The sequence below is a fragment of the Sipha flava genome, unplaced genomic scaffold (assembly GCF_003268045.1).
Source record: "Sipha flava isolate LNK unplaced genomic scaffold, YSA_version1 615_pilon_pilon, whole genome shotgun sequence".
Taxonomy (NCBI): domain Eukaryota; kingdom Metazoa; phylum Arthropoda; class Insecta; order Hemiptera; family Aphididae; genus Sipha; species Sipha flava.
The window spans coordinates 195,531-223,203 of NW_020273595.1; the positions used below are offsets into that span (position 1 = coordinate 195,531).

General features: G+C 26.8%; 1 protein-coding gene across 8 annotated transcripts; it reads right to left on the minus strand.

The window, feature by feature from the left end:
• Positions 1 to 3,112: 3,112 nt before the first annotated feature.
• On the minus strand, positions 3,113 to 26,628 carry LOC112691462 (filamin-A). Of its 8 annotated transcripts, XM_025565715.1 has the most exons (44): positions 26,232 to 26,589; positions 25,557 to 25,681; positions 25,089 to 25,433; positions 24,909 to 25,020; positions 24,653 to 24,840; positions 24,415 to 24,573; positions 24,223 to 24,351; positions 23,928 to 24,146; positions 23,631 to 23,863; positions 22,555 to 22,610; positions 22,308 to 22,349; positions 22,131 to 22,246; positions 21,902 to 22,037; positions 21,743 to 21,847; positions 21,516 to 21,660; positions 20,795 to 20,874; positions 20,554 to 20,721; positions 13,348 to 13,506; positions 12,939 to 13,163; positions 12,228 to 12,395; positions 12,013 to 12,159; positions 11,729 to 11,947; positions 11,493 to 11,666; positions 11,277 to 11,420; positions 9,349 to 9,570; positions 9,119 to 9,286; positions 8,633 to 8,854; positions 8,413 to 8,550; positions 8,163 to 8,336; positions 7,842 to 8,072; positions 7,651 to 7,763; positions 7,389 to 7,587; positions 7,140 to 7,313; positions 6,845 to 7,066; positions 6,355 to 6,780; positions 6,146 to 6,292; positions 5,484 to 6,080; positions 5,140 to 5,421; positions 4,942 to 5,080; positions 4,738 to 4,880; positions 4,518 to 4,652; positions 3,807 to 3,989; positions 3,389 to 3,570; positions 3,240 to 3,317 (listed from the first exon to the last, which is right to left on the minus strand). In XM_025565715.1, exons 1-44 carry the CDS (start codon positions 26,587 to 26,589, stop codon positions 3,240 to 3,242), a joined length of 8,127 nt encoding a protein of 2,708 aa, XP_025421500.1. The 8 variants fall into 8 exon arrangements, with proteins under 8 accessions (XP_025421501.1, XP_025421504.1, XP_025421502.1 ...); XM_025565716.1 differs by lacking the exons at positions 20,554 to 20,721; positions 20,795 to 20,874; positions 21,516 to 21,660; ... (12 more) ...; positions 25,557 to 25,681; positions 26,232 to 26,589 and adding an exon at positions 16,257 to 16,469 and having other exon boundaries at positions 3,113 to 3,317; XM_025565719.1 differs by lacking the exons at positions 20,554 to 20,721; positions 20,795 to 20,874; positions 21,516 to 21,660; ... (12 more) ...; positions 25,557 to 25,681; positions 26,232 to 26,589 and adding an exon at positions 16,244 to 16,332 and having other exon boundaries at positions 3,113 to 3,317.
• Between the last annotated feature and the right edge of the window lie 1,045 nt (positions 26,629 to 27,673).

Sequence of the window (27,673 nt, forward strand, 5' to 3'; positions counted from 1 at the left end):
TGTCTCAGCAATAAATAATAATTAGGTGTTTTATGGATATTATCTAGTCTGAGAAATAATTATTTTAGGTAGTTAAGACAATTTATTGTTTTGTTACTAAAAACGAACAGTGTCAATTACCCCGTTTAAACATATTGTATTATGAAACGAAGCTGTTTCAATATTATCGTTTTTTTTTTTTTTTTAATGTTATAATTTACACATATATATATATATATATATATATATATATTATGTATGCACGTCAAGTGTGATTCGACCGGTTGCGCTGTCGGTCCGAACGATCCGTTTCCGAGTCTCGTTGTAACCGTTTCTCACCGCGCTCAGGACGTCGTCACCCGTGCCCGCGATCTAGGCCGGAAACCGGGTGGGCCGCATCGGAACGGGCCCAAGAGATCGTCACGTCGTCGTCATCGTTCGGACCGCTTTCATCCGGGAGAGCGCGCGCGAAAAATTGGATTTATCGGTTCTGACCCGTCGTCGGTCGGACATGTTGAACGTGTTGTTACTTGAACATTACTTGTGAAAACGAACGCTTTATACTGTTTAGTTAGCGTGTATAAAATGTTGTTATCACCACCAATCCACCCCTCCGTTCATCTCTTTCTCTCTCTCTCTCTCTCTCTCTCTCTCTCTCTCTCTCTCTCTCTCTCACTCCTCGAATAAAGGAAATTGTATATTGTGTTGTTTCTTACCGATACTGTAGTGTTAACGAAGTTGAGTTAAAATTAAAGAAAAAATAAAAATAATGATTATAAAAAAAATACGTTAACGTATTATTTATTCGTTGTTATAGGCTGTTTGTTTGAAAACACACCGTGTACAATTTTTATAATATTACTAAATTCTTGTACAACTCGTTTTGAAAAATTCTGTTGTTCGGTATAAAATTATTATTATTATTATTATTATTATTATTATTATTATTATTATTATTACGAGAAAAGTAAATGATCAAATGTTAGATTTTTTTTAAAGTTTTTTCGCGCCAGTTTTTAGGCATCGTAGGTTTTTATTTTTATTTAAATATATAAAAATATATTTATATATAAATAATCTTATTGTTATCGCTATTATAGGACTAGATACACTTCCTATAATAATTAACTATGATAAAATTAACGACCTTAATTATTATTTCCTATTTTTCTTTTCTTTAATTATTATTATTTTTTTATTTATTTATTTATTTTATTTTATTTTTTTTTTTTGTTGTATTGTGCTTTTATTATTCCATGACAATACGGTTTTTACTCTGCCATAAAAACGATTATGTTTAGTTCATAAGATCGACGATCTCATTTTATGTTGAAGCCATTTGTTATTAATAAATATTTTGATTTTTTCGCCCTTTTGGGAAAATTGAAACTTTAAACTACTTGATTGCAGAAAATTATAATCCTATATGAAAAAAAATTATTGTATTCTAAAAAAAGTTATATTTGTAGATTCTTAATTAATGATAATTATATTTGTAAATATAGTAATTTATATTAGAATTAAGTATTATTTAAATGAATAAAAAATAAATTCGAAGAAATTATTTAATGGATTTTATTTATTTCGTAGATCATTATTGTATGCTCGTTATAACATTAAACGACAAATTCAGTTTTCCAAACTGTTCAAATCGTAGGGTACCTAATACACGACATGACGACTATTGTAATCGTTGTACATATACATAAGCGTGGCATACTCAGCCTAGGGTAGACACTTGACTACTCTGTGAACCTTCCCTCCCACACCAAAATATTCAATATTATTACTATAATTAATTACAATATTATGTTCAACCACTTCGAAACGTCTATAGTACCTAATCAGTAAATACATGTATTGGAAAAATATAATTATTACGTTTAATGAAGTCACCCCATCCAAATTCGTTATTAATATTAAATGTTTAACGTATTATGTAATGTCTGCGCACGCTTATGTACATAAATATATATAAACATACTTTTATCGAATATTATTCACAAATTAATATATAATGCTACGGTCTTACACCTAACTTGTGGCTAATAACGTGTACACAACAATAGTGTAACATTTAGTTGGATTAAAAAGAACAGAAACTCATTTAAATTATTACATTATACATTAGTTGAGTATGATGGGATTAGGTGAGTTTATCTAGAATTGTTCAATGCGTATTGAATTTGACATAACAAATTGACAAATAAATGTTTTTCATGATCTCGTCTATCAATTAATTAACTTTCAAAAACGTTAAATAAAAACCGAAACCTATGCTCAACACTACAGATCTAATGCAAGGAAATACCTAAAGCATGATCTAGTAATACCGTACATTTCAAGGCAATATATTTTATGGGCTTACAAAATTACATCAAACTATTTACACATGATCAAATCGTAAGTGATTTTCAATATTTCTTTCTTAAAACCGAAATCATTACCCTCGTTTTACTGTATAATACACTTCATGTGTTTCTGAAAAAATAATGGCTGACAAGAAATTGCATTTGATAAATAAAAGTTAATAAACATGAACTCTAGTTTTGTTCGTTTGATTATTAAAAATATATAACTCGGTTTTTTTTTTTTATTCTTTAGTCTAACTCTTGGGAGGTGCAATTAATTTTTCTTTGTTTTGAGGATGTGTGACTCAAAACATTTTGGGAACTGCTACTCTAGTCTCCAAGCTAGACTAAATGAATAATTAAAACACTATACAATACTTTTTTCTCATAGCATATCAGTACAGTGACAATATAATAATAAGTAAGTATATAACTGATTTACATTTTAAAAGGTTAGATCAAGTGTTTAATTGCATAAATTAATTGTATTTAATTAATACAAATTCTTCTTTACCATTGCTTCATAAAAAAAAGACCGGTAGAACATCACTTCAAATCTTCAATAGCAAAGAATTTTTAAAAAAAATCAATAAAACATGTATATTAATATATAATGATTTAATAATTTTGTTAAATAATACATGTGAGACATAACAAGAACATGGTAGTCAATTTTGATTGATCAAATAAGTTAATTTGTAAATAATAATAAAAAATGAATTAAATATTAAATAAATAATAAATATATATATATATATATATATATATATAAATGTGTATAAATTTATATATATATAAATTTAATAGTCAGTTGGACGGATTGTTTACAAATAACCCTAGTTACAAACAATGTTTGAATGTTATAAAACTGTTTAACAAAAATATATATTATTCACCTAGTAACAATGTTTAAGGTGTAATATGAGCATAACTTGATGAGTAATTAACACTACTATACAGATCAGAATTTGCCGGTGAATGGTTGCCCTAAAATTGTTAATAAAATGATAACAATTAATAATGGTTATATGAAAAAAAATTCACATGGCAATATTTACCTGTAAGAATCTGTTAAGTTCTTCTTGAGTATCAAATATCATAACCATGAATGGTGAACCGGGAACATGTTCTCCAGCCCATTTTACTTCAACTCTGTAATCCCCCGGCTCAGTCGGATCAAATTTACATAATATAGTTCGATCTTTTTGGTTTTCACGTTGCATTTCAACACGAAATGCACCTAAAATACACATATTAACAATGAACAATAAATATTTAAGAATTAAATAATAAATTACTTTATTCAATAATTACAACTATGTACTATATATTTTAGACCTGATGATGAACTTCAAAATCGATTGTATACACAAATATACTCAAGCCTAAGCATTTATTTATTTACTTATTTATTTATACATTAATTTATGAGTATTAACCATTTACTAGCTTTTAATTTCTTATTATATACTCTACCTTTTGGTCCTCTAACCCTGACAGTTAACTGCCCAGCACCAGCTCCACGAGTATCGCAGATAAATCTACTTTGAAAAATTGCTAATACACCGTGTTCAATTCCAGGTCCATACACACGTACTTTACTAGCATCTGGTGCACCACTAACACGGACTGTAAAGGGACTTCCAGGTACATCTTCACCTTCAAATATCAAAAATGAATATGTATTTAAATCAAAATATACTATTACCACATAATAAAACACTGTGCCAACAAAAAAGTAAAATAACATTTTTAAAAATAAAAATTTTAAATATTACTTAATCCTATTTGAGGGAAGATTTATTTTATAGGAATACAAATTTAAAATCGTAACTTCATAAATCAATTTATTATTTTTAAGTGGTTTATACATTCCATGAGAAAGTACAACATTTGGATATTTTTGTTTAAAATGTTATGAACTTAAAGTTATATTATTATCTTAATTTCAATATATGCGTTACATAATTTATTAAATATTTTACTATAAAAATATTGATCATTCATAAAATTGTTAAAAAATCTGTGCATTTTAATACTTTTAATTTTAGTATATATTTTCAGTTTTATTATTTTAATAGCACTAAAATAATATTAAACATAAACAGCAAACATAAATAGTAAACATATTGAATTTCTATATTTATGAAAATAACTCTAAAAACATCCAAAGATAAAAAAAATTACCAGCATATTTAACAGTCAATGTATGTCGGCCTGATTCTTGAGGTTTTACATTTAATGTGAAAGTGCCATCTCCATGGTCGTAAAGTTCACAATAAGCTACTTTATGAGGTCCTATACAGTGTGCACTTAATTCCCCTGAAATTCACATTTAGGTATATTATAATACATAGAAATATTTACATTATATTTTAATATTTGATCATAAATCTCATATGTATACCAGGACCGGCTCTTCTTGTATCAATAAAACTTCTAATATCTTTTCCAACAGTCCCAATACCTAGACCATCACCAGTACATAAAACTTTGCTAGCATCACAAACACCGGTAACATTAATCTTTAAAGGACAGCCTTTTACTTGCCTAAGACAACAAAAAAAATGTTTAAAGATCACAAACAATTTAAATAAACTATTTTACATACCTGTGACCCCAAAGCACATTTAATAAATAAGCTCCAGGACTTACAGGAGTATAATTTGCACTGTACAAATTATCACCAGTCTTTTCAACATTAACTGGTATTTCATGTCTAGAACCAGCTAAGGTAACTACAGGATTTCCTAAAATAAAATAAATTAGTCATAGTAATAAAAATAAATTATACAAAAATCTAATAAACCTGGTCCGGCTTGAGTTCCATCAATTGTAAATTCTGCACGCTGACCACAAGTAGCAGTTGTTAAGCCACTTCCAGCTAAGATTACTCTTACGCCAGCAGCACCACTCTCAACTAAAGCAGGATATGGTGAACCAGGCAATGGCATTCCAGCAAAATTCAAATAGAGAGCATGGGGACCAGATACATGGGGTGTTAATACACATTTAACATTGTCGCCAGAATGATCTATTATTATTGGAACAATTGTACCTCCTTGACTTTCTAAATGGCCTTCTAATTCACCTATAATAAATAATGAAAAATTATTTAAAATTATTGAATATGTTTGTAAATAAATTATTTACCAGGTCCGGCGATTGAAGTATCAAATGCTAAAGTTGTAGGAGCATTTACACCAAGTACAAGACGGCTATTTAAATTTGATTCACCAATTGTCAATACCTTAGTCAAATCAACTACGGTACAGCTGTAAGGAGATTCACTGACATGCTTTCCATTCCAAATAATATTTATATCACAAAAGCCAATATGATTTGGCGTAAATGAAACTTCATAATCTCCTTCATGGCCATTAGAAGATTGATTAATTGTAACTGGCACCATTTCAGCTCCATTGCGGACAGTAACAACAGGGACAGTATGGTAAGATGTTCCCAGTGCAGAGACATAGAATTTTGTTGGAACATCTTTAAGAGCTTTAACTAGACCAGAACCCCATGCTCGAGGAATTCCCGGGTCTGATACATGTACTTTTAATGGAGATTCTTTAATATGATCTTTTCCATAAAGAATGTTAAAAATAAAATCTCCTGGTATTGTAGGATAAATTTGAACAACATCAACATTTTCACTGAAAAATTTTAAATCAACTGGAACATCTTCATTTTCGGGTCCAAGACAAGTAACAGTAAAATCAGCCAATCCAGCATTTTTTCTTGATACTATAAATTGCAACAACCATAATTAAAACTCTACTGCAAATGTATGGTAAAATTCATATGCTTACATTTAAATGATACTGGCTTATGAACAACAGCACTATACTTTTCAGGAAGGTTGTCAATTTTTACATTACTGGCATCATACACATAACTTGTAAACGGTGATCCTTTCAAATGTTTACCAAAATGTGTGACATCAATATTATATTGTCCTAAATTAAAATGAAATATATTGACATCTTGATTGACTATTTGATAAGAAATAAAAACTTACCAACTTTAGGAGGTGTGAATTCAACAATTAAATTCATACCATTTTTATGTTGATAACATTGTGCGGGTACAGCAGTATGTTGCATTCCAGTAATAACAACATCAAATTCATGGCTGGATTTACCAGCACTGTCAATTATAAATGTAGACATTTTGTTAGAAATACCTTGGTAAAGTCCTAAACCAACAGCTCGAAGTTCAGCTGATGTGGATGGATTTTGTTCTCGCACGTTAACCACAAATGGCGACCCATTTACATTAAAATTGTTATATTTCACATGAACGTAATGAGGTACAGGTATAATAGGCTGATATGCTACTTGGTAGATACCATTGGACTCTACATCTGAAGATTTAAGTTTTACATCACGGCCAGCTGCTTTAATTACTATAGATAACTCTCCTTTACCAGCATTCCTTGTATCAACTACAAAATAAGAAAAAAATTATCCATTAACTGTACAATAAAGTATTTTTATTTTATTTTCAACCTTTAAATGATGTAGGTTTATTGCAGATTGCTTCATTGAGACCACTAACAATTACTAACTCAGAATCTATAACTTGAACTTTCCAAGGATGTTTGGTAATTGGTTGATTTCGATGCATTATTGTAACCATATAAACACCAACTATTGATGGACGGTAAATTACTCGATACAGTCCACTTTCATGTTTGTGTAAATTAACAGGTATGGTCTTATTATCAGGATCTAGTTTAAATAATTTATAATGACTTAAAACATATTTATTAAAATTAATTTTACTTTGTTTTTGAAAACAAACCTTTTATTAAAACACTTATTGATCCATGATCAGCAATGTGTGGATTGATGTCAAAACGTGCTGGGTAACCAAGTTTCACTCGTTGTAATCCTTCACCATATGCCGTGATTAATGAACTGGATACTCCTTTTTTAACTCCATTTAAATCCACGACGTTACAACTGTATGGGCTTCCTTTTATAAAAATAAAGTAAAAATGTTTACTAAACCTCAATATCAACACATTATTGCATCCAATTTGTCATTTACCTGGTACTATTTCGTCATTAAATGTTATATTAACAAAATGCGGTATTGGATTATGTGGAACAAATGTAACATCATATAATCCTCTAGAACAAGCAACTACCTCTGCTTTGACTGTACCTCTTTGACTACTAACGACCAATTCTAATGTGCCTTCTCCTGCTTCTGTAGCATCTACGCTGAAGGTAACTGGTTTACCAGCCTTAATAAAAAATAATTATATATTTAAGTAAAAAAATATACTGTTATACTATAGGTAACTTACTTTAGCATTATCAAGACCTGTAACTTTAATGTTATTTATATTATACACATTACATGCAAATGGGCTACCATCCACTGGTTGTTCTTCTATGAAAACTTCTACCATATGTCTTCCTAACAATTATTTATATAATGTATTTATTACTACTAAAATAAAGGTTTACATAAATAATATTTAAAAATATAGTATACCAATTTCATTTGGTGTATAGTAAGCTCCAATGACATTGGCCATGATACTTGTCTTAACATCAACAGATTTTCCAGATGGTGAAAAAACATTAACTTTAAAATTTGTATCATTTGATATATCTGGGCTTTCAATTTTTATGTCTGCAGTTTTTTTTATGGCACAATATCGAACACCAGTACCGTTTACAGCAACTTGATCAATATCCAATACTCTGCACGTCAATGGAGATCCTATATAGAAGACAATTAAAAAAACAATTAATTAAAAAATTATATTTATTAATAATTTATATATTGACTATTTACAAATACATATATTACCAGGAATAGGTTCACCATTGAAACGTACGCTAAGACTATGGGGAGCAGCATCACGAGGTTTAAAATTAACTCGAAACTTAGCATTTCCTTCAGATTGAACATAGTTTGGAACATTGACTCCATTCACTGATACAATAATTTCTAAATTACCAGCACCAGCTTCACTTGCATTAACTGAAATAATACAAATTTAAATTTTTTAATTTTTTTTTTTATATAAAAATATTAATAAATAAAAATATATTCTCACTATTGAAATTGACCGGTTTTCCTACAAAACCAGTGTTGATGTCTGTGACACGAACTTTAGAAGCATCATATGCTTTAACTAAAAATGGACTGCCTTCAACATGTATGCCATCTACTTTAACTTCAACACTATGATCACCTATAAAAATTAAAAATACATTAATTCATAAAAATATTATTAATAAAAAATTAATGGTACTCAATAATAAAAAATTACTTACCAACATCGATAGGAGTGAATTGAACATTATGAGTTGATGATTGAGTAGCTGGAATAACAGTTACTGGTAAAGAATGTCTAAGAGGTGCAAGAACTTGCACTTCAGGACTACTTTCACACTGAACAGCAAATGATGCTATTTTACCGACAGCAACTTTATCTTCAGTAGCTGACCAAACAACAACTCTAGCAGCTTCAGAAACAGAACATGTGAATGGTGAGCCTAAAAAAAATTCATTAATGTACTACATTTTGTAAAATATTTTTTTACTTAAATTTAATATTTATTCTTAAAATATTATATTTTATTTTAAATATACCTAACACTATTTCACTATTTAATCATCAACAAATTGTTAATCTGACTGTCCACTGAGGTACCATACTGCAACTATTAGGTCATATGATTCATTTTTCTTTATCCAATATTTTTCAATATATTTTATTCATTTATGTCTTTATATATACTTTTTAATACAATTTTTACCTGGTACATCATGATTGTTAAAACGTAAGTGTACTGTATGTAAAGTTGGTTGACGAGGTGTAAATGATATCGCATAAGTGTGTGGGCCTTGGGCTTGGGCAGAAGTTGGTACTCGGCCACCATTAACTGTAACTTCTAAATTTCCTGGACCAGCTTGACTTGTTTCAACTAAAATTTTCCAAGTAAATTAATTAATTATTTAAAACTATATAATTTTAAAGAATATTTACCAACAAAAGTGACTTGTTGTCCAACAGTGCCTTTGGGCACCGATTTTACTTTAATGGCTTTGATATCATACACTTTACAACTAAATGGAGATCCTGCTACTGGAGTACGAAGATAACTAACAGCAATTTTATGTTCACCAACAATTTTCGGACAAAATTCAATTTTATATGACTGTGAACCAGATTCTTTTACTTGGGCGGGAACAGCCGACCCGTTAGGACCTATATAATCCTTCATTAGTGTTAGTATAATTATTTTATAAGAAAAGCGCAAAAGCATTAAATAAACATTTTTTAATGTTCAAAATACATAAAATGCTTCAAATTAAAATAAAATAAAAATATGCAAGAAAAAAGAATTCTTAATTTGTACATGCATTGTGTATCAATTAAATACATTTTAAATTCTAAAATGAATTCCATAAAAATATTTATGACTAACAGTCTAATTTATTTGAATAAAAATTAAATAATACTCATTTATTTGAAAATGTGATCAACTATAAAATTAGAAATAAATTAATGTAGTATTAAAATAAAATGTTTTAAAAATGTATTACAATTACTATGAAGAATATTTAAAATAAAATATTAAATTATATTAGTTACTATAATTTTAAGGCTTAAAGTGATGCCATTTAATTTTATTTGATAAACTATAAAATCATATTAATTATATAAATTTTAATGAATATAATTATTGAATTTATACTCTAATATAATTATTTTTAGCTAGTATATATAACTAGAATTTATTATTTTAAAGAAATTTAAAGTATTGTTAATTTTTAATAACAATAATAAATTCTTTCAAATATATTAATCAACCTAGTAATAACGTTAAAATTTAAAAAGTATGGTATGATTATTTTAAGTTTAATTGAAGTTACTTGTTTTATTATTAGATCAATAAATATTTGAAAGGAAAATAATTATATTTTTACTGTTTATGCATTTTAATCATGCAGGGAACAAAAGCCGTGCATTTTAACTTAGTATGTTTATTAGTATTTACTATATATTCATTATATGATAATCATAATTATGTTTCAATAATGGGTTATAATGATTTTCTCTCAAGTAAACACGCTTGATAAGGAAAAAAAAATTCTAAAAACATACAATTTTCATATATAGCTTCTAAGCCCTTTGAAATCTACAATTAAAAATATTTTATTATTTACTGGACTTTTAATTATAAAAAAGTTTTATTATTTTTCAAATTATTATCAAATAAATTTTTTATTTTAAGAATAAGTGTTAAAATATAATAGAATATTAAAATAACATCAACTTATTAAAGAAAGGTTTATATTATTTTGAATGTGTAAACACCTTCATTGATTATTATTAAATCCAAGTGCATTTAAGAATACAAAACCATTAAAAAAAAAAAAAAATCAATGAAAAAAAACATTATTTAAATTACATAAATAAAACTGTATAAAATATTATAAAACTATTTATCAACATACAAAATTAACAAATTGTAAAACTTTATGCTTGAGATGTTTTCACACTTAGTAAATATTTTCTAGAGTAGTCATAATTTCCATGAATTATAATTTTTTTATTATTTCTTTTTTAATATTATTAATTTAAATTTAATAATAAATAAATGATTTATTTAAGTTAATATCTTCTTCAAAATATATAAAAATTAGTTTTATCTTATACCATACAAGGTCTATCACCAAATTATATAGCGTTAATAGCTAATAAAAAAAAAAAACTTAAAAAAGTTGTTATTAAAAAGAAAGAAGAATCAGTATAATCGAGATTTGTGATATCGCCCACCTGTAAAAATATAGACACACATACTTGTAGACAAGCTTTAATTGAAATTCCAAACAGTCGTGCTGAGGCAAATATAATAGAATGAAAACATTCCAAAATTAATACCATTCATTAATATTTAATAAACTTACCCTCAACATTAACTTCAATGTCGTCCAGCGATCCAGATACATTGCTCATAGTGAAATGAGAAGTTGTTGAGACAGGAGCACTAGTCAGTGAAGAGCCACTGACTAATGGCAAATCTCCCTCAACATGAGCAATAAAAGGAGACCCTAAGATAATAATAAATAAGTTTGAATAATGATGAATTTATTTAAATATTTATTAAAGCTAAAAAAACTAACCTGGGACTGGTTCCTTATTAAAATGTATAGTAATAACATGATCAGTAGGCTGAAGTGGTAAAAAACTAACAGCAAATTTAGCGTTGCCTTGTGGATGTACTTGAGTGGGAATATTTGCTCCTCTAGCTGATATAGTGATTTCTAAATTACCTTCACCTGCTTCACTGGCATCAACTATAAATAAATATGGTATTAATCACAATGCAGTAGTATAAAATTAATATATTTGATCGCACCAGTGAATTGAAATGTATTTCCAACATGACCTTTAGGTACATGTCCAACTATAACTTTGCTAGAGTCATAAGCTTTAGCTACATAAGGAGTACCATTAACAGCATGTCCATTATATTCAACTGAAATTGAGTGAGCTCCAACTTGCAGTGGTGTAAACTCAGCAGTAAACCCTATATTTACATTTCCTGTGACTTTAACTGGAAGTTCAGTGTGGGGGCCTAAAATTTAATAAAAGTCATAATAAAACAGACTGCCAAGATAAATAACAATATTAATTATTTACCAGTAACAGACACAGATAACTCAGCTGAAGCTGAATTATCAACCATCATATGAAATTTCGCAACTTGATTAACGGGTATCAACTCCAAACGAGATAAATTAACTGACACACGACTAGTGTCAGATACTGAGCACACAAATGGACAGCCTTTAAATATTGAACAACCAAATGAATAACAAACAAAATATTTCGGAATTAATTAAGAAATTGTTTACCTATCACAGTTTCACTATTAAATTTTATGTCAATCATGTGAGGTTTTACATGTTCGGGAGTAAAAGATACTAAACATCTTCCACCTCCAACTACAGTCACATGATTTGGTACTTCCCCTTCATTAATTGATATTTCCAATTGACCTTCGCCTGCATCACTAGCATCAACTATAATAACCAAAAAATTAAAAATAAATATTTATTTATTTTTTAATCTACATAAATATCTTATCTTTCCTTTGATTAAAGACAATACATAATTAAATTATACACCATAATTTTAAAATCAAGTAGATTAAGATTTTTTGACCAAAATGTAACTATGTGTTACAAAAATGAATGCATTCAAGTAAACTAAATTACATCTATCAGAATAATACAATTTTAAATTAGCTGAAATTAATTAAACGTAACTCTAACTTTTCATAACTAAAATTAAAACCTTTGGTTACAGAACATATTTTTTAATTTATATTTAAAGATAAATAAAAATGCACATTTATTTTAAATGTCACTACTCTTTTACTACAACAAGGCATAATTTAAACATGCTTATTTTATAAAAATTAATCTGATAGGTTAGTTATGTGTCATTCAATCATCTAATGTATAATCAGATGGTTTAATTAGCCAACCGACTAATTTAAGAATATACAATACCTATATTTAAACTTCAAACATAAAAAAAGATTAAGTTACTCTTAAACATACCTCTGAATTGACATGGCTGGCCAACAACAGCATCAGAAACATCAGTCACCCTAATCAGAGCAGAATTATATCCTTTAGCTAATAATGTACCAGTTCCAAGTTTATGACCAGCAACACTAACATCAACTAAATGTGTTCCCACTTCAACTACAATGAATTCTATCCTAAATATTCCATTTCCTCCTTCATTAATGATTTTGGCTTGGATATTTCGTTTTGTTGGACCTAGAAAATTTATGTTGATCTATATTAAAATACTTTATACACTTTTTATTATAAAAGCTATACAATTATTCATAAATGATTGTACATACATATAATAATATATATTGAATAAATCATATTTTATTAAAAATACATATCATGATCAAATATAATACTGGGTTAATATTTAATTTAATTAACTCACTTAGTATATTAACTTGTACATCATCTCGATGAAAACCAATAGCACTTATTTGAAATATTGCTACTGAATCAACAGGCACCAATTTTACAGCATCACCAAGAATACTCAATTTCGGACTATATGATCCTCCACTCATGATTGTTACTTCCCAGGGACTCCCTATAAATAAATATAATTTAGAAATATTTTTAATAACAATAAATTAAATAATTAAAATGAATTTTTTAGTATAAATATGACAATGATGTTATAAAATAATATATTATAATATAAGTTTGAGATTAGGCAAAATGTTGTTTAGCAGATATCTACTAAGAATACATTTTTCCTTCAGGAATTGGCTTCAGCAAAAAGTTTTTTTTATTATGTACCTGTTTGTCTACAATTATTGACAAACACTAATAATAAAATATGATGAAAATTAATAAAATATTTAATACTAATCTTAATTGTTGAAATATTTTTACAACCCTCCTACCCCCTACAGAATAAAAACAATAAAATAAACATTTTATCATACGTAACGATATAAGCAGACTTATAATTTTAGTAAGACTAATAGATTTTATGAAAGACATATTATTATGAAAAAGAAAAAATATTGTTTTATGTGGTGATATAAAACATTTAAAAATATCGAAACACGATGCTTTTACTAAATTCAGTTAAGTAAAAAAAATATATACATCATTACCGATAACTGTATTCCATAATTTTTGAATAAAAATATTACCATGGTTTTTATCAAATTATATTATAATCAAACAAATCTGAACCAGAAATAAAATAAAACCTGATAACAAAATTAAACTTTTTTATTATAGATATATAATATATTATAAATTATAATGACTAAAAATGGAACTACATTTAATGTAGCCATGTTCATAATTAATATTTGATAGGTAAGTGAAAAAAAAACATTTTAGATTTGTAGCAAACTTGCAATATATCAATAAGTATTCTTGAAAAATTAATATATTAAAGATTTTAAGAAGATTTTATTAATTTTGTATTATATTTATTCTACTAAAAATATAATGATTCTGATGCTACTGCTTATTAATGTTTAATAATGAATTATACATGGTTCAAAATATATATATATATTTTTTTAATGTACATCAGTATGAAAAATATTATTTTCTCATTAAAATTGTATAATATGAAAGCATACTAACAGTACATATAAAAGATTTCAATTTTAAAATGAATAATTCAATACCATGACTACAACACCTCTTATTAAAAAACATGTGGGTGTGCGTATAAATTAATAATTCAAAATGTAAAATATGAACAATCATTTGTTAAGAATTTTCTAATGGTTAGGTCAGCAGTATATTAAATTAAATACAATTATTTATTTATTTCTATTAAACTCAAAAATAAAATGCTGTTTGTAGTTTAATAGCTTAATCAGTTTTTAAAAATATTCTAAGGCCTAAGTAATACCTTCAATTAAATCAGTTATACTTACAAAAAACAATTTTTAAAACATTCAAGTAAAATAAAAAAATGATAAAAATAATATAATATAATTAATATATATAATTATAATATATGTAACATAAGATATAGATAATAAAATAGTTAAATATTTACTTTGCTTATCAAATTATTATTTGATGCATTCTTAAAGATATTGTTATACATTTTAAGTAGGTAGGTACTTTTTTTTTTATTAGTTATATATCCCTATAATTACATTTCATTCTTAATAATGATTATAAGTAATACATTAATAAATGTTAGTATTTTTTAAGTCATATGACAATTCAAGCAATAATAATAAAATTATTAAAATTAATTTTGTATTATGAAAGAACCTATTTCATAATTTTAGTATTCCATAAAAGTATATTGGGTATAATACAATTATTCATTATTAATAAACTGGTCAAAAAAAAAAAAAAGCTATAAAATTATAAATATAAATTTTAAATAGATAACAAAAAGTACTTTAGAATTATTAAACTTTGTAAATGGTAGATAAACATTAGCTAAACAATTTAAAATACTAGTTTTTAATTTATGTATTGATAAATATAATAAGAAAAATTAAAAAAACATAATACATTATTGCACATTATATATAAGTATCTACAATTGGTTTTTTTTATTTTTAGAAAGTGGTTTTGGTTATCATCCAAATAATACATTTCTGCAATAGGTTAAATACCTACCTACTATTTCAGGTATATAAACCTAGTAGCTAAGTATCCCGTTGATAAACTACATATTTTGAAATTAATATTTTCTTATAGTTAATAATATGATTTAAGAGTTAAAATTATTAAACCTAACATTCTATTTTCATAATTATTTTTAAATGATTGTACTACTAATCAAATGATAAAATTGTAAAACATACAATACATCTTAATTTTAATGTAATTTCGAAATTCAGTTTTTATTAAATAGTATATTATAAAGTGAATGAGCAATATGATACTATGATCAAGTCGGACATTATACAACATAAATAAGTACATAATGTTAAATATTTTAAATAAGAAATAAAGAACAAAAACTAAATTTTAAAATATTTAAGTAAGTTAATAAAATATTATTATTTTTCAGTACTCAATCACTCATTCAAAATAAGAACATTTGTGTTATATTGGTATAATGTATAGTGTAAAAACTATCTTTTTAATTACTTTTTACATAAAATTCAATAAGTACTCCTTCTTCATTTCACTATGAGCAATGTACCGAAACAATAAATAACGCGAATTAAAACACATTTTTTTTAAATTAATGACACTGAAAAATACTAAAATACTGTAAAAGAAAAAAAAATATTTAAAAAAAAAAACCTATAAAATAATAAAAACAAAACGAACCAAGCACACACACACTACTAATCACGAAAAATATACCACCAACCAACCTGTTGCATCTACCTGTTTGACGTGTACATGATAAAAAAATCGATATCTTGCCCGGTTGTTGACACGATATTTGTGTTATCCGATTTTGAAGGCGCATGAATTCGAAACACTCAACCGGTACCATTCACGGAACTCGTATCGTAATCGATAAGAGTGGGAACAGATTTCGTGAAAATAATATCGTACACGATTTGGAGTCGTTCGTATCGTATTAATAATTCCTAAATTATAAATTTAGTAAACGCAACGGCGTTGGCGTTTTGAATCGTCTGTGCGTTATAGCTTGGGTACCTATCTTTATTCGGTAAATCGAGAATGATCCATGTAGGCGAACAAGTAACAACGGTGCACTATCGATGGTTGAGATAAATTCCTAAGACGCAGGCGCGCCAACTGGAATGTCTTCCGGCATCGAATTTCCCACCAAGAATTCGAAATATGTCAAACAGTATCGCACGATTACAAGTGAACGTCACCAGTCTTCTATAGTGAGTTCATCTTTTCACATTCGCAACTGATTGGAATAGCACTTGCACTTTCTAGCCTCTTTATCGTCTCTGCAGACGCGATACTCATTTAATGTTTGATGCAATGATATTCTAATCGACCTTGCCACCTTGGCAAAAGTTAACCATCAACAACGATAGTAACGACGGATACACATGAACTAACACTAATTTATTTTCAGTCCGTTTTATTTTGAAATATTTTGTAAACAAACCAAACTAATCATAAGATATTTTAGACACGTAGTTATATTACATACTTACCAACCTATTTATACAAAACCTAAGCTATGATTTTTTGGTTAATAAGTTGGGTTTTGGATTTTTATGACCAAACTAAAAAGCATATACTATCCATAAAAGTAACTATTACCTTATAGGTAGGTTACTACTATGTTATAAGATTTGAAATTTGAATAAATTATTTCTTTTCGTGTTCTTAGCTCTATATTTATCTGTCAATATGATACGTTCAAATTTAAAAATGTAATAACTAGTCAATTTTGGCTTTTTAACTTAATTATGTTAAATGAATTATGAATTTAAAAAATCTGTATATTCTTATTTGTTGTAAAATATATATTTTATCATAGAAAAATCAAAATGTTATCATGCTCCAAAAATGTGTATTTTGATAATTCAATACCTACCACATGAAAAAAAAAATACTTCAGTGTCCTGTTATTCAATACAATAACATAATTATATTATATACGTATGAAATATTTTGTGGTACCTACCTTAAAATTCAAACTATAATTTTAGAGTATAAATAAATTATATTTCCTTCATACTATAGTTTAACTATAATCAACTGTCAAAGAAATCATTATATGTTAAATATTTGCTTTGAGAGTAATAAATCGTTACTGTTCCAATCAGGCCCGTGTATAGGAATCGTAAGAGGAGGGGGGGTAAAAATTATACATGTTATGTTTGATAAAAGAAATTAATAAAAAAAAATCTAAAATCAGTAAATGCCAACAAATGTCTAAACAGCTTGAACACCTGACTTATTAGTGAAAATGTGTTCTGTCAATAAATGTATTTACAACGATAATCGATAGTAAGTTGAAAATGCGTGAAAATTCAATAGAAAGAGAAGTCAAGTCGAGAAAATTGACACTGTTTAAATTAAAATAGACACCAACTACGAATGAATTTTCAAGTCAGTTTAACTTTTATATAATGATGACTAAGTTTTTTCTTAGCAAAAATGTACGTAAAAAGATCCTCAATGGGGTAGGGTTAGAACCCCCAAATCTCCCCCTTACACACGTATCTGGTTCCAATATATCGGCGGTTCCCAAATTGAGAGGGCATGTCTTATTTGGGAGGTGCAAGGCAAATATTTATTTTGTACATTGCACTACAATATATTTATCATTTGACTGTCAATAATTTGCTAATATTAAAATAACAAAAAATGTTTTATTGGGGACGTGATTATTTGTGTCATAGGGATGCGTGACCCAAAAAAGTTTGGGAACTGCTGCAATATATGTAAGACCGATGACAATAAATATAAGAGCAGTTTTTTTTGATATATTTCATAATTTAATGTAGGTAACTTTTCAAGTTGGTATAAATATTATTGGTCATTAATTCATGGGCAATTCTAATCAAGACAACAGGACTTGTACGAAACAAAATTTATAAGGTAAATTTACTTATGAATTACTTTATTATTTTTATTTTATTATTGTATTTTTTTTTATATACATATTTTTATATAAATGTTTACATGACCTGTGTTTAGTCTTTAATTTAAATTTAAACTTTAGATTTAAAAGTTCAAAATTAAATTTAGTTAACCATATTTACAACATGTAGCTCAAATTAAATTATTTTCATGAACCATTGTAACAGTTGTTAAACGAATTAACGAGGCTTCACGAAATTTGATGTATTTTCAAAGTTATAAATATTATAACAATGTATAAGTTTTTTAATTTTAGATTAATCGGAGGTGAACGCAGAAATAATTTTTAGGGAGGGGAGAGTTGAAAAAACGTAAAATGTTAAATGTTGATAAATATCATGCTTTATTACCCATTTTATAAAATATATATATTTATATAAGTCTCATGGAAAACTATGAAATAATTTTTAGATTTCTAGTTCAAGTCATATTTTTATAAACTATTTTATAATATTTCGGAGGAATGGCATGAACTCCTAACCTCCCCTTTGTTCATTCACACCTGAGAATAATATATTTTATAATATTATAAAATCACTTATTTTTTAAAAACATTTTTGTACCCTCCCTCCAATAAAAAATTTGAAAATACGCCTTTTTATACCTATATTGTATTAACTTAATTATCCAAGGTATATTATTATTTTTGATACTTTAATATGTTTCATATATTTTTAATATATAAAAATGTTTAGGGATTATTATGTATTAGATATATAGCAAAAAAATATACAAACAAATTTTTTTTTATCAAATTATAATCTGAAAGGTTAACTTTCAACTATTCATATGTTACACTTATGTTTAATTAAACAGTAATTAATTAAACTATATACTTATTCCTAAGTTTTATTTTTGGTTTTCTTTTTATATAATTATTGATTTAAATTTACTAATAATATATAAATTATTCATATGATACATGACCACACATCATTCTTAAAATCTAAAAAACAAAATAATAATAATTGTGATGACAATGCAAACAACTTTAATAATAAAGTACATCTCCTCCTACTTTTAACGCAAAAACAAAAAAATAATTCTTAGAGCAAAGTGCATTCAGCCATATAGTAGGTTTATTCATAATCTAGATTGTACTTATCCACGCATACACCAATGATTGTTTAAGTACTCGTATATAATAATATGTTTTTACATCTGAATTTGGAAAGTTAAAATATAATTTAATATGCATATCAAATTTAAGTTTTTTTTTAAGTTTTGAAAATATATCTTTTATATACCTAGTCGTAAAATAACAACAAATACAAATATTTATTCATAAAATTATGATATTTTTCAATAAACTAAAAGAAAAATTTAAATTCATTCTATTTTGTTAAGAAATAACGTACAAGTATATTTACAACCGTATAGTACATTTATATAAATTTGGAGAAAATTCCACATTAATATAATCTCTAAATTTCATATTCTTATGCAAAAATATTCATATTCATATAAATAATTTTCTTTTCATACAACAGTGAAAATTTCTTTTTTTAATTTGTGCATTTTAACATTTCGTTTAAAATATGAATTAACCTGACTTATTTTTTAGTTTACATAATTAATTACCCATGCAAAATAACAATGTTCCTATAATAACTATATATGTTAACAAAATTCAGACATTCAGTAATCGTTAATTATTAAACTAACACGGATAGTTATAATAATTATAGTTACTTTAGAAAATTACGTTGAATAAACCGTGGGAACCTCTTTCTCAATATTTAAAACAATGAATATGTAGTAATGCTACTTGAGTATACAGTTTAATACAGTATTACATATTAAGCATACCAAAACTGTTCATTCGAAATTGTGATTCGAAATTGAATTGAAAACCAATCAAGCAAAAAATCTATTAATCTATTTCCATTTTAAATCTTGTAATCATTTTTGTTAACAGTATGTATAAATTAGCACATTTACATTCACTAAATCCGACAGGGTAACATTTCCACCAATTCAGAAATTATGCATATATTAATATTTATAAAAGGAAAATAATATAAGAGGAAAAATACAAATATCTTGTCAATTTCTAACTTTCCGAACAACATAATTTCGAATAAATAAACAAAATTATTACCTGGTACTTGTTCATTATTGAATTTCATATCAACTAGATGAACGAGTGCTTTATGTGGGACAAATGATGCCAAGAATTTTTGATTGCCCAAATTTCGGACAAAACTAGTAACATGTCCTCCATTTACAAGAATTTCTAAATTTCCTGACCCTGCTCCGGATCCATCAACTAAATAATAAACAAATTATAATAAACTAATCTTTTTTTATGATCAAATTTAAATGTACAGAATTATAATTACTCTCAAATTCAACTGGTTCTCCAACAATTCCATTTGGTATGTGTCCAACTTTAATGGCATTTACGTCATAAGCATGACTCCTGACAATTTTTTTTTTTTAAAAAAAAATAGTATTAGGATTTTTAGAACCAGGCTTGTATTTTATTTAAATTGGCTACAATCAGTGCCGGATTAAACATTTGTGGGCCCCTAGGTAATTACAATTTTGGGCCCTACAAAATTATTTTTTACATACCTACATCTGTATGTAAAATTACTATTCAATAATTAAAATAAACAGCTTTAATAATAATCGAGTATTATTAATAAATAAAATCATGTTTATTAAATTTTTTTATTTGCGAAAAAAATTAAATAATTATTGTATTATTTCTATTTTTTTTTTTCAAAATTATTTATTAATATTACTGCATATAATACCTACAACTTAATATATATTTCATAATGACTTTTTTCCCGTAAATTCGTAAATAAAATACGGGTATTATACGGGTAAAAAAAAAATATAGTTTTTCGTTTTCACAGGGCCCCTTAAATGAATGAGGTCCTGAGGCGGGCGCCTACTCCGCCTAATGGGTAATCCGGCACTGGCTACAATAATTATACAGTGCATACCTCGGTAGATCGAGAAATATGAAGTTCATAAAACCATTATAAAAACATAGTAGACATTATGTTTGTATTCCAATATATAATTCCTAAATATTTATTTTTAATTTACCTGAATGGAGAACCAGTAACTTTAGTACCATTAATTTTTACATCAATCGAGTGTTCTCCAATTTGTTCAGCTGTAAATTGTGCCAAAATATGACCCTGGGCAATATTCCTAGACAGTCTAACAGGAATCATCTTATTGGATGGGCCTATTATTTTTAAAACATTTTAGGAAAAAAACTATATTTTACATAATTATTATTAATAATTTATTTATAATAAATAACATACCAATGACTGCAACATTAATATTAGCGAGTACTTCATCAGAATTTATATAAATAGTTGAAGGTCTATTTATTGGCATTAGTTGCATATTTTCCCCAAAAACTATATCTAAATAAAAAAAGTTAAAATCACTATAAAAAAAAACAACAAAAAATCACTTACCATTATTTTTTGACTTCGATGGAGATAAAGCACTTTTTGGTGAAATATAATTATTGTTTGGAGAAAGCGAACTAGGAATATTTAAATGTAAAGGAGATGAAATGCTATGAAATCCAGATTCCGATAAATTAGTTGACTATTTAAAAAAAATAAAATTATTTAAGATTAATGTTGGTATTTTATGTTGTTTTTATGTATATAATTGTTATAATTAAAAAATGAAACATACTTTATATACATTGCTATGATGATTGATAGGAGAAGAAGTGAATTTTGGTGATTGCAAAGGTGAAATAGGTCTAAGCAACCCGATTTTATGGTATTCATTAGATGAATTAAAGTCATCTGAAACATATTGACGTCAATGTATAGTATAAATTATACGAAATTAGGTAAATCATCTTACTGAAAGCCGAAGAGTTGTTTCCATTGACTAATTTAGTAGGTGCTAAAAAATATATTTTATTATTTTAGTTATAATTTATAAGTAAATTTCATATTTCTTAATTTTATTTATAATTTTTATGTAATAGATTTTCAAAAATATATAAATTAATTATACATACATATCAAATAATTTGTTTTTTTTTTTTGAACATTTATTCAACAAACAAAGAAATAATTTTCAAGTTTTACTTCGAATAACAACTTACTTATATTTTTATGCCGCTTTATATCTTCTTTTGTACCAACTCTCAAAGGAAATGGACTTCCTACAACATATTTTAAATAATAGAAATTGTATACTTCTAGAAAATTTAGATAGCATCATAATAATTTTAATTTTATATTTATATACTAATTGTTATAAAATTCTAGTGGTTAAAGTATTTGATAGTAAAAATATTACTACCTATCTAAATACTGAGTAGAGAATAAAAAATCTCGATAAATTATATTCAGTACATTCATTGATTGGTAATTAATCTCAGATTGTATTTTAAATGGGTAATTTTTTAATTCTTCATTAATTAAATTAGGTGTCTCTTTTTCCAATAGGAAGACAATTGTAAACAAATAATATAATGAAATATGCTCGTTTAGTTTACAGTAGAAACCGTTTATTACGATGCCGTATATAACGATCTGATTCATTAGGACCCTTGAAGATCGTTATAAGCGGATTCTACTGTATTTATGATTTTTCATAAGCCCTGCATAGAATCGTTTACTTTTAATTTAAAATAATAATCATAAAAAAAAAAATTATATTTATTTTGTTGTTGATATTTTGATAAAAAGTTTAAACATATTTATAGTTAATATAATATAATTATGCAAACGATAGAAGTAGGTAAAATATTATATTATAATATCTTAGTGACATACTAGTTAGTATATTCAGTGATGTATTAAATAAATAATGAAAATAAATAAATATCTAATGAGGAGTGGGATTAAAATGCATTGTTTAAGGAAAAGGTATAAATAGAAAGAGTGTCTGTGTGTGTGTGCGTATGTGTATGAGTGAGAAAGAGAGTGAAAGAGCGAGAGAGAGAGAGTGGGGGAGAGAAGGAAAACAAACTACTAGGGCTGAAATTAAGATAGAAAGTTATAAGGGAATTCAAGTTATTGAAGAAATTAGAAAGTAAACTTCGGGTGATTAAATCGTTATTATGAAAATTAGACAAGGAAGTTAAATTTTTAGTACCCACGGTTGTTAAATCACAAACATTAAGGAAAAATTGATAACATTTTGAATATATTGAATATGTATTAATTGTTTAACCTTCCTTTAACAGTTGCTCCATTAAAATAAATATAAATTTTGTATTTTCCAGGTCTTCTTGTATGAAGAGAAACATTATAAATGGAATTTCCTAAATGGTCAATTGTATGAGGAAGTGATTGTTTATCATGAACAATATCAATTTCTATTTTCCCCAAACCACCAGTTCCTCTGGCATCTAAAGTCCAATTAACTATACTTCCTGCAATAGCTGGTCTATCCAAGCCAAGTAACTGAAAATGAAACAACAACTAGTTAGCTTTTTAATTCGATATTTTTATTTTACAAAACTTTTACTTTTATGCCATTTGGATCGAATACAAAACATGTATAAGGACTACCCTGAATTAACTGTCCTCGGTGTTTCACTGCTATGGTCCATTCCCCGGGTTCATCTGGTTGGAACGTAGTTCGGTACGCGTCTCCTGATTCTTTTACAGGGCATTCTAATTCTCGACCATCTGGACTCATGGCTAACACTTGAATATTTTGAGCTTTAGCTCCATTACAATTTATCTAAATACGAAAACAATAATAAACATACGTTTAATATATAACACTATAGAATAATATATACTTAAAATATATATACCTGCACTTCAACAATCGATCCAACTGCACATGGTTCCATACCAGAGTGTTTTATTTCAGATACTTCGGGCATAGCTCGTATAAATATTGGGCACCCTTGTATTACCTCATCGCCATTAAAAATCGTAACCTATAATAAACAATATTAAAATCATTAACCGTAACAACGGATAGGGGGAAAACAAATGTATACCTTATACATTCCAATTATGAGTGGCACGAACGTGCATGTGCCTCCGTTGGATTTTAAATTTAAATTACACGGTATAGTATTGAGTTCCGGTCCAATTATTTCTACTGTCACATCATTTGGATCTACTTCTGAATCCAAAAATGTTACTTTAAAGTTAGTCTAAAAATACACATATGATTTAGAATTTTAGTTTAAATTGATCTGTAATAAAAATATCATATTTATTCAATCAACCTACTGGTTTGTACACTCTGGTAGTATGCGTGTCACTATGGGCACGTACGGTGTGTGATGGTCGAGTTCGTGGTTTTACCCATTGGAAGTTGGAAACATAAGACATCATACCCAGATGTGAAGCATTAAGACTAGATACGTCTTTTGCTTTTAATAAGGGTTCAATTCCTAATTTTTTACCAGCATTCATTCCTACCGAAATATTGATAAAAAAAAACAAAATTATATTTTTATCGAATTACAATTCTGCATATACATACCAGCATTTAAGTTAGACTCCCAGACATCCGGGTCGTCATATTTTTGATACTTGACAGGAACACCAAGGGATTTAGTCAATTCACATAAAACAATGCCATCTTTCCAGTCGGTCTAAAATACAGCTAATAATTACATTTGCTATTTGCATATTTCTATTTTCGAGTTTAATAAATACTTACAGTGAAATTAGATACAGTATGTGTTTTTAACTGACTGTTGACCCAATTTAGAGTAGCTTTAGTACCAGGACTTTTTTCTTTCATGAAATAAGACAAATAAGTCATACCAGACAGTTCGTCTAAATAAGGTGAAGCTAAATATTCGGGTTCCAGTACCATGGGTATATTAAACCGATCTCGAGCTAATTCCATAGCACGACGACAGTTATTCACGCTATCATTACTATCTAAATTTTTCCAATGGGGAAATAATCCTGGTTCACAATAATCCAATAAAGAAGAGAGGCATATTCCTGAGTTCCAGTCTGTGGTAAAATTATTCACACGGCATTCTGGCAATACTGACTAAAATGTGTTAATGTAATAATATAAAATAATTAATTATTAAATATTAAAAAAAAAAAAAAAACATACATAAACATTAAGATATTATTTTATAGGTGTATAATATATATATATATATATTACCTTAAGCCAAGCTAACATGAGCTTTTTAGGTGGAAATTTCGACCGCCCGATTTGATAACGAACAATCAATGACCAAATAAGGCCTAATATTAATTTCAGGTTTCCATTAACTATATCTTCATTTCCTAAAAGAACATGACGTCGTGAATTAAAAAGTGGTAATTTTAACAATTCTAGTTAAAATAGTTAAAATATGAATTAATGTAAAATCCAATCCATTCATACCAATAACTAATACAATATTCATTTTAAATAGATAGTTTTTATGTTTAACATTCTGCATTGCAAACAATTGTTAATTTATTTGATTTTTAAAAATTATTATTATTATTATTATAGGTTTTCTTTGTATCAATAAAAATATATTATCTAATATAAAAAGAAAATACTCCGCCTAGTTTAATTATATTATTCATATATAAAACTACTCGATAATAGAAGCATGGCAATTTGAATATAGCATGTGAGGTCAATACACCCACATGATTAACTATTGCATACTTCATGTATTTAGTATAACACTCCCTATTTGGTGATACCACCCAACACCTGTTCGACATCAAAATTATAATTGAATAACCTGAATACATTCAATATTTTAACTTTGTCTATTCAAACAAAATATGCATTTATAAATATTTTAAACTTTTATTTAAAATTAAATTTAATACTTACCAATGTTAACGAGCTTCACACCATCATCTGCTATAGCCATCAGAGCTTTTGACACATTTTCTAACATCTGATGTCGATTTCCAGGATTATAAGTCCACGTTAGTATCTTCTTATTCTGTAAGTTTTCAACTAATTCGCACAGAACACGCCCATCTTTCAAATCTTCTGCTAGGTCTTCTACTCGATTTGATGGAGACACGTGCTCGTTAACCCAGTTTTTAAATGTATGAGCTTGTATGTCTACCCATTGATCCTCGTGGCCCTTAATTTGCATTGTCTTGGCAGCGTGGCCCTCTGGACTACGGGCCACAAGCCCTATATGGGATATTCGAGTTGCTGCAGAGTCAGTACGCATCATGTTTGGCGCGCTGCATTTGTGATACTGAATAGAGAGAGAATTAATATGGGTGGGTCCAATGAGATATTACCTGTCTGTCGGTGAGGCCTGAAATGGAAAGTGAATGTCTCCCACCATAAACACCTGCATGACTGGTTGTATTTTAACGAACTACATGTAGTGAATATTTTTTTACTAGACTATGTACGCTATATGAATACAATTATTTATGTTTATAAGCCTTTATTTGTCAAAATAATAATTAAATATTAAAGAATACAACTAAAAGATATTACGTGTTCATTCAAATTAATAACTATAATGAATACAATAAAAAAAATTACAAATATTTGATTGGTTTTAAATTGTGTAAACAATTATAGGCATATTAGTCACGGTTAATGCAAATAAATATAAATTAAATGACAGTTATACCTAGAACATCTAATTATTTATGATATATTTCCATAATATCGTATGTAAAAATGATGAAAAAACTTGAATGGTGGACTTATACAATTTTTTAATAAAAATATAGAAATTTATAAATTTATTTAATTTGACTTCACTTTCAGAAATTTCTATCTGTACTAAATTTAAGTTTTACATATATGTATCCGATTTAATTAAAATATTGAGTACCTATTCACTTATATATTTTCAAACAACTTAATATTAAAGTATTTTATTTTACTTAAAAAAAAACTGTATCTTCTTTTATTCGCCAATATTATAAATTTATTTTCAACAAATACTAAGAATATCATCTTGGAGGTCGTATGAATATCGGATGGTATACAATACAAAATGTAAAGATGGTCTATTGTGTATATTACCTACCTGTATACGACATGTACCTACCTACTGTTTATAAAATTTGACCCTGACGCTGAATTCTTGACCAATAGTTAGAAATATAAATATATATCTAAAAAAATAATGGTTTAGTTGTCAATGACCATTGATATATTTATTACACAGCTTATATTCGTCTATTCGATTAATATAATAGAGTTTACCAATAACATAATAACCATATGTATTATATCATAAAAAAAAATCAAGTTTATTTATTTATAGTAAAAATCAAATTTATTAACCGTTG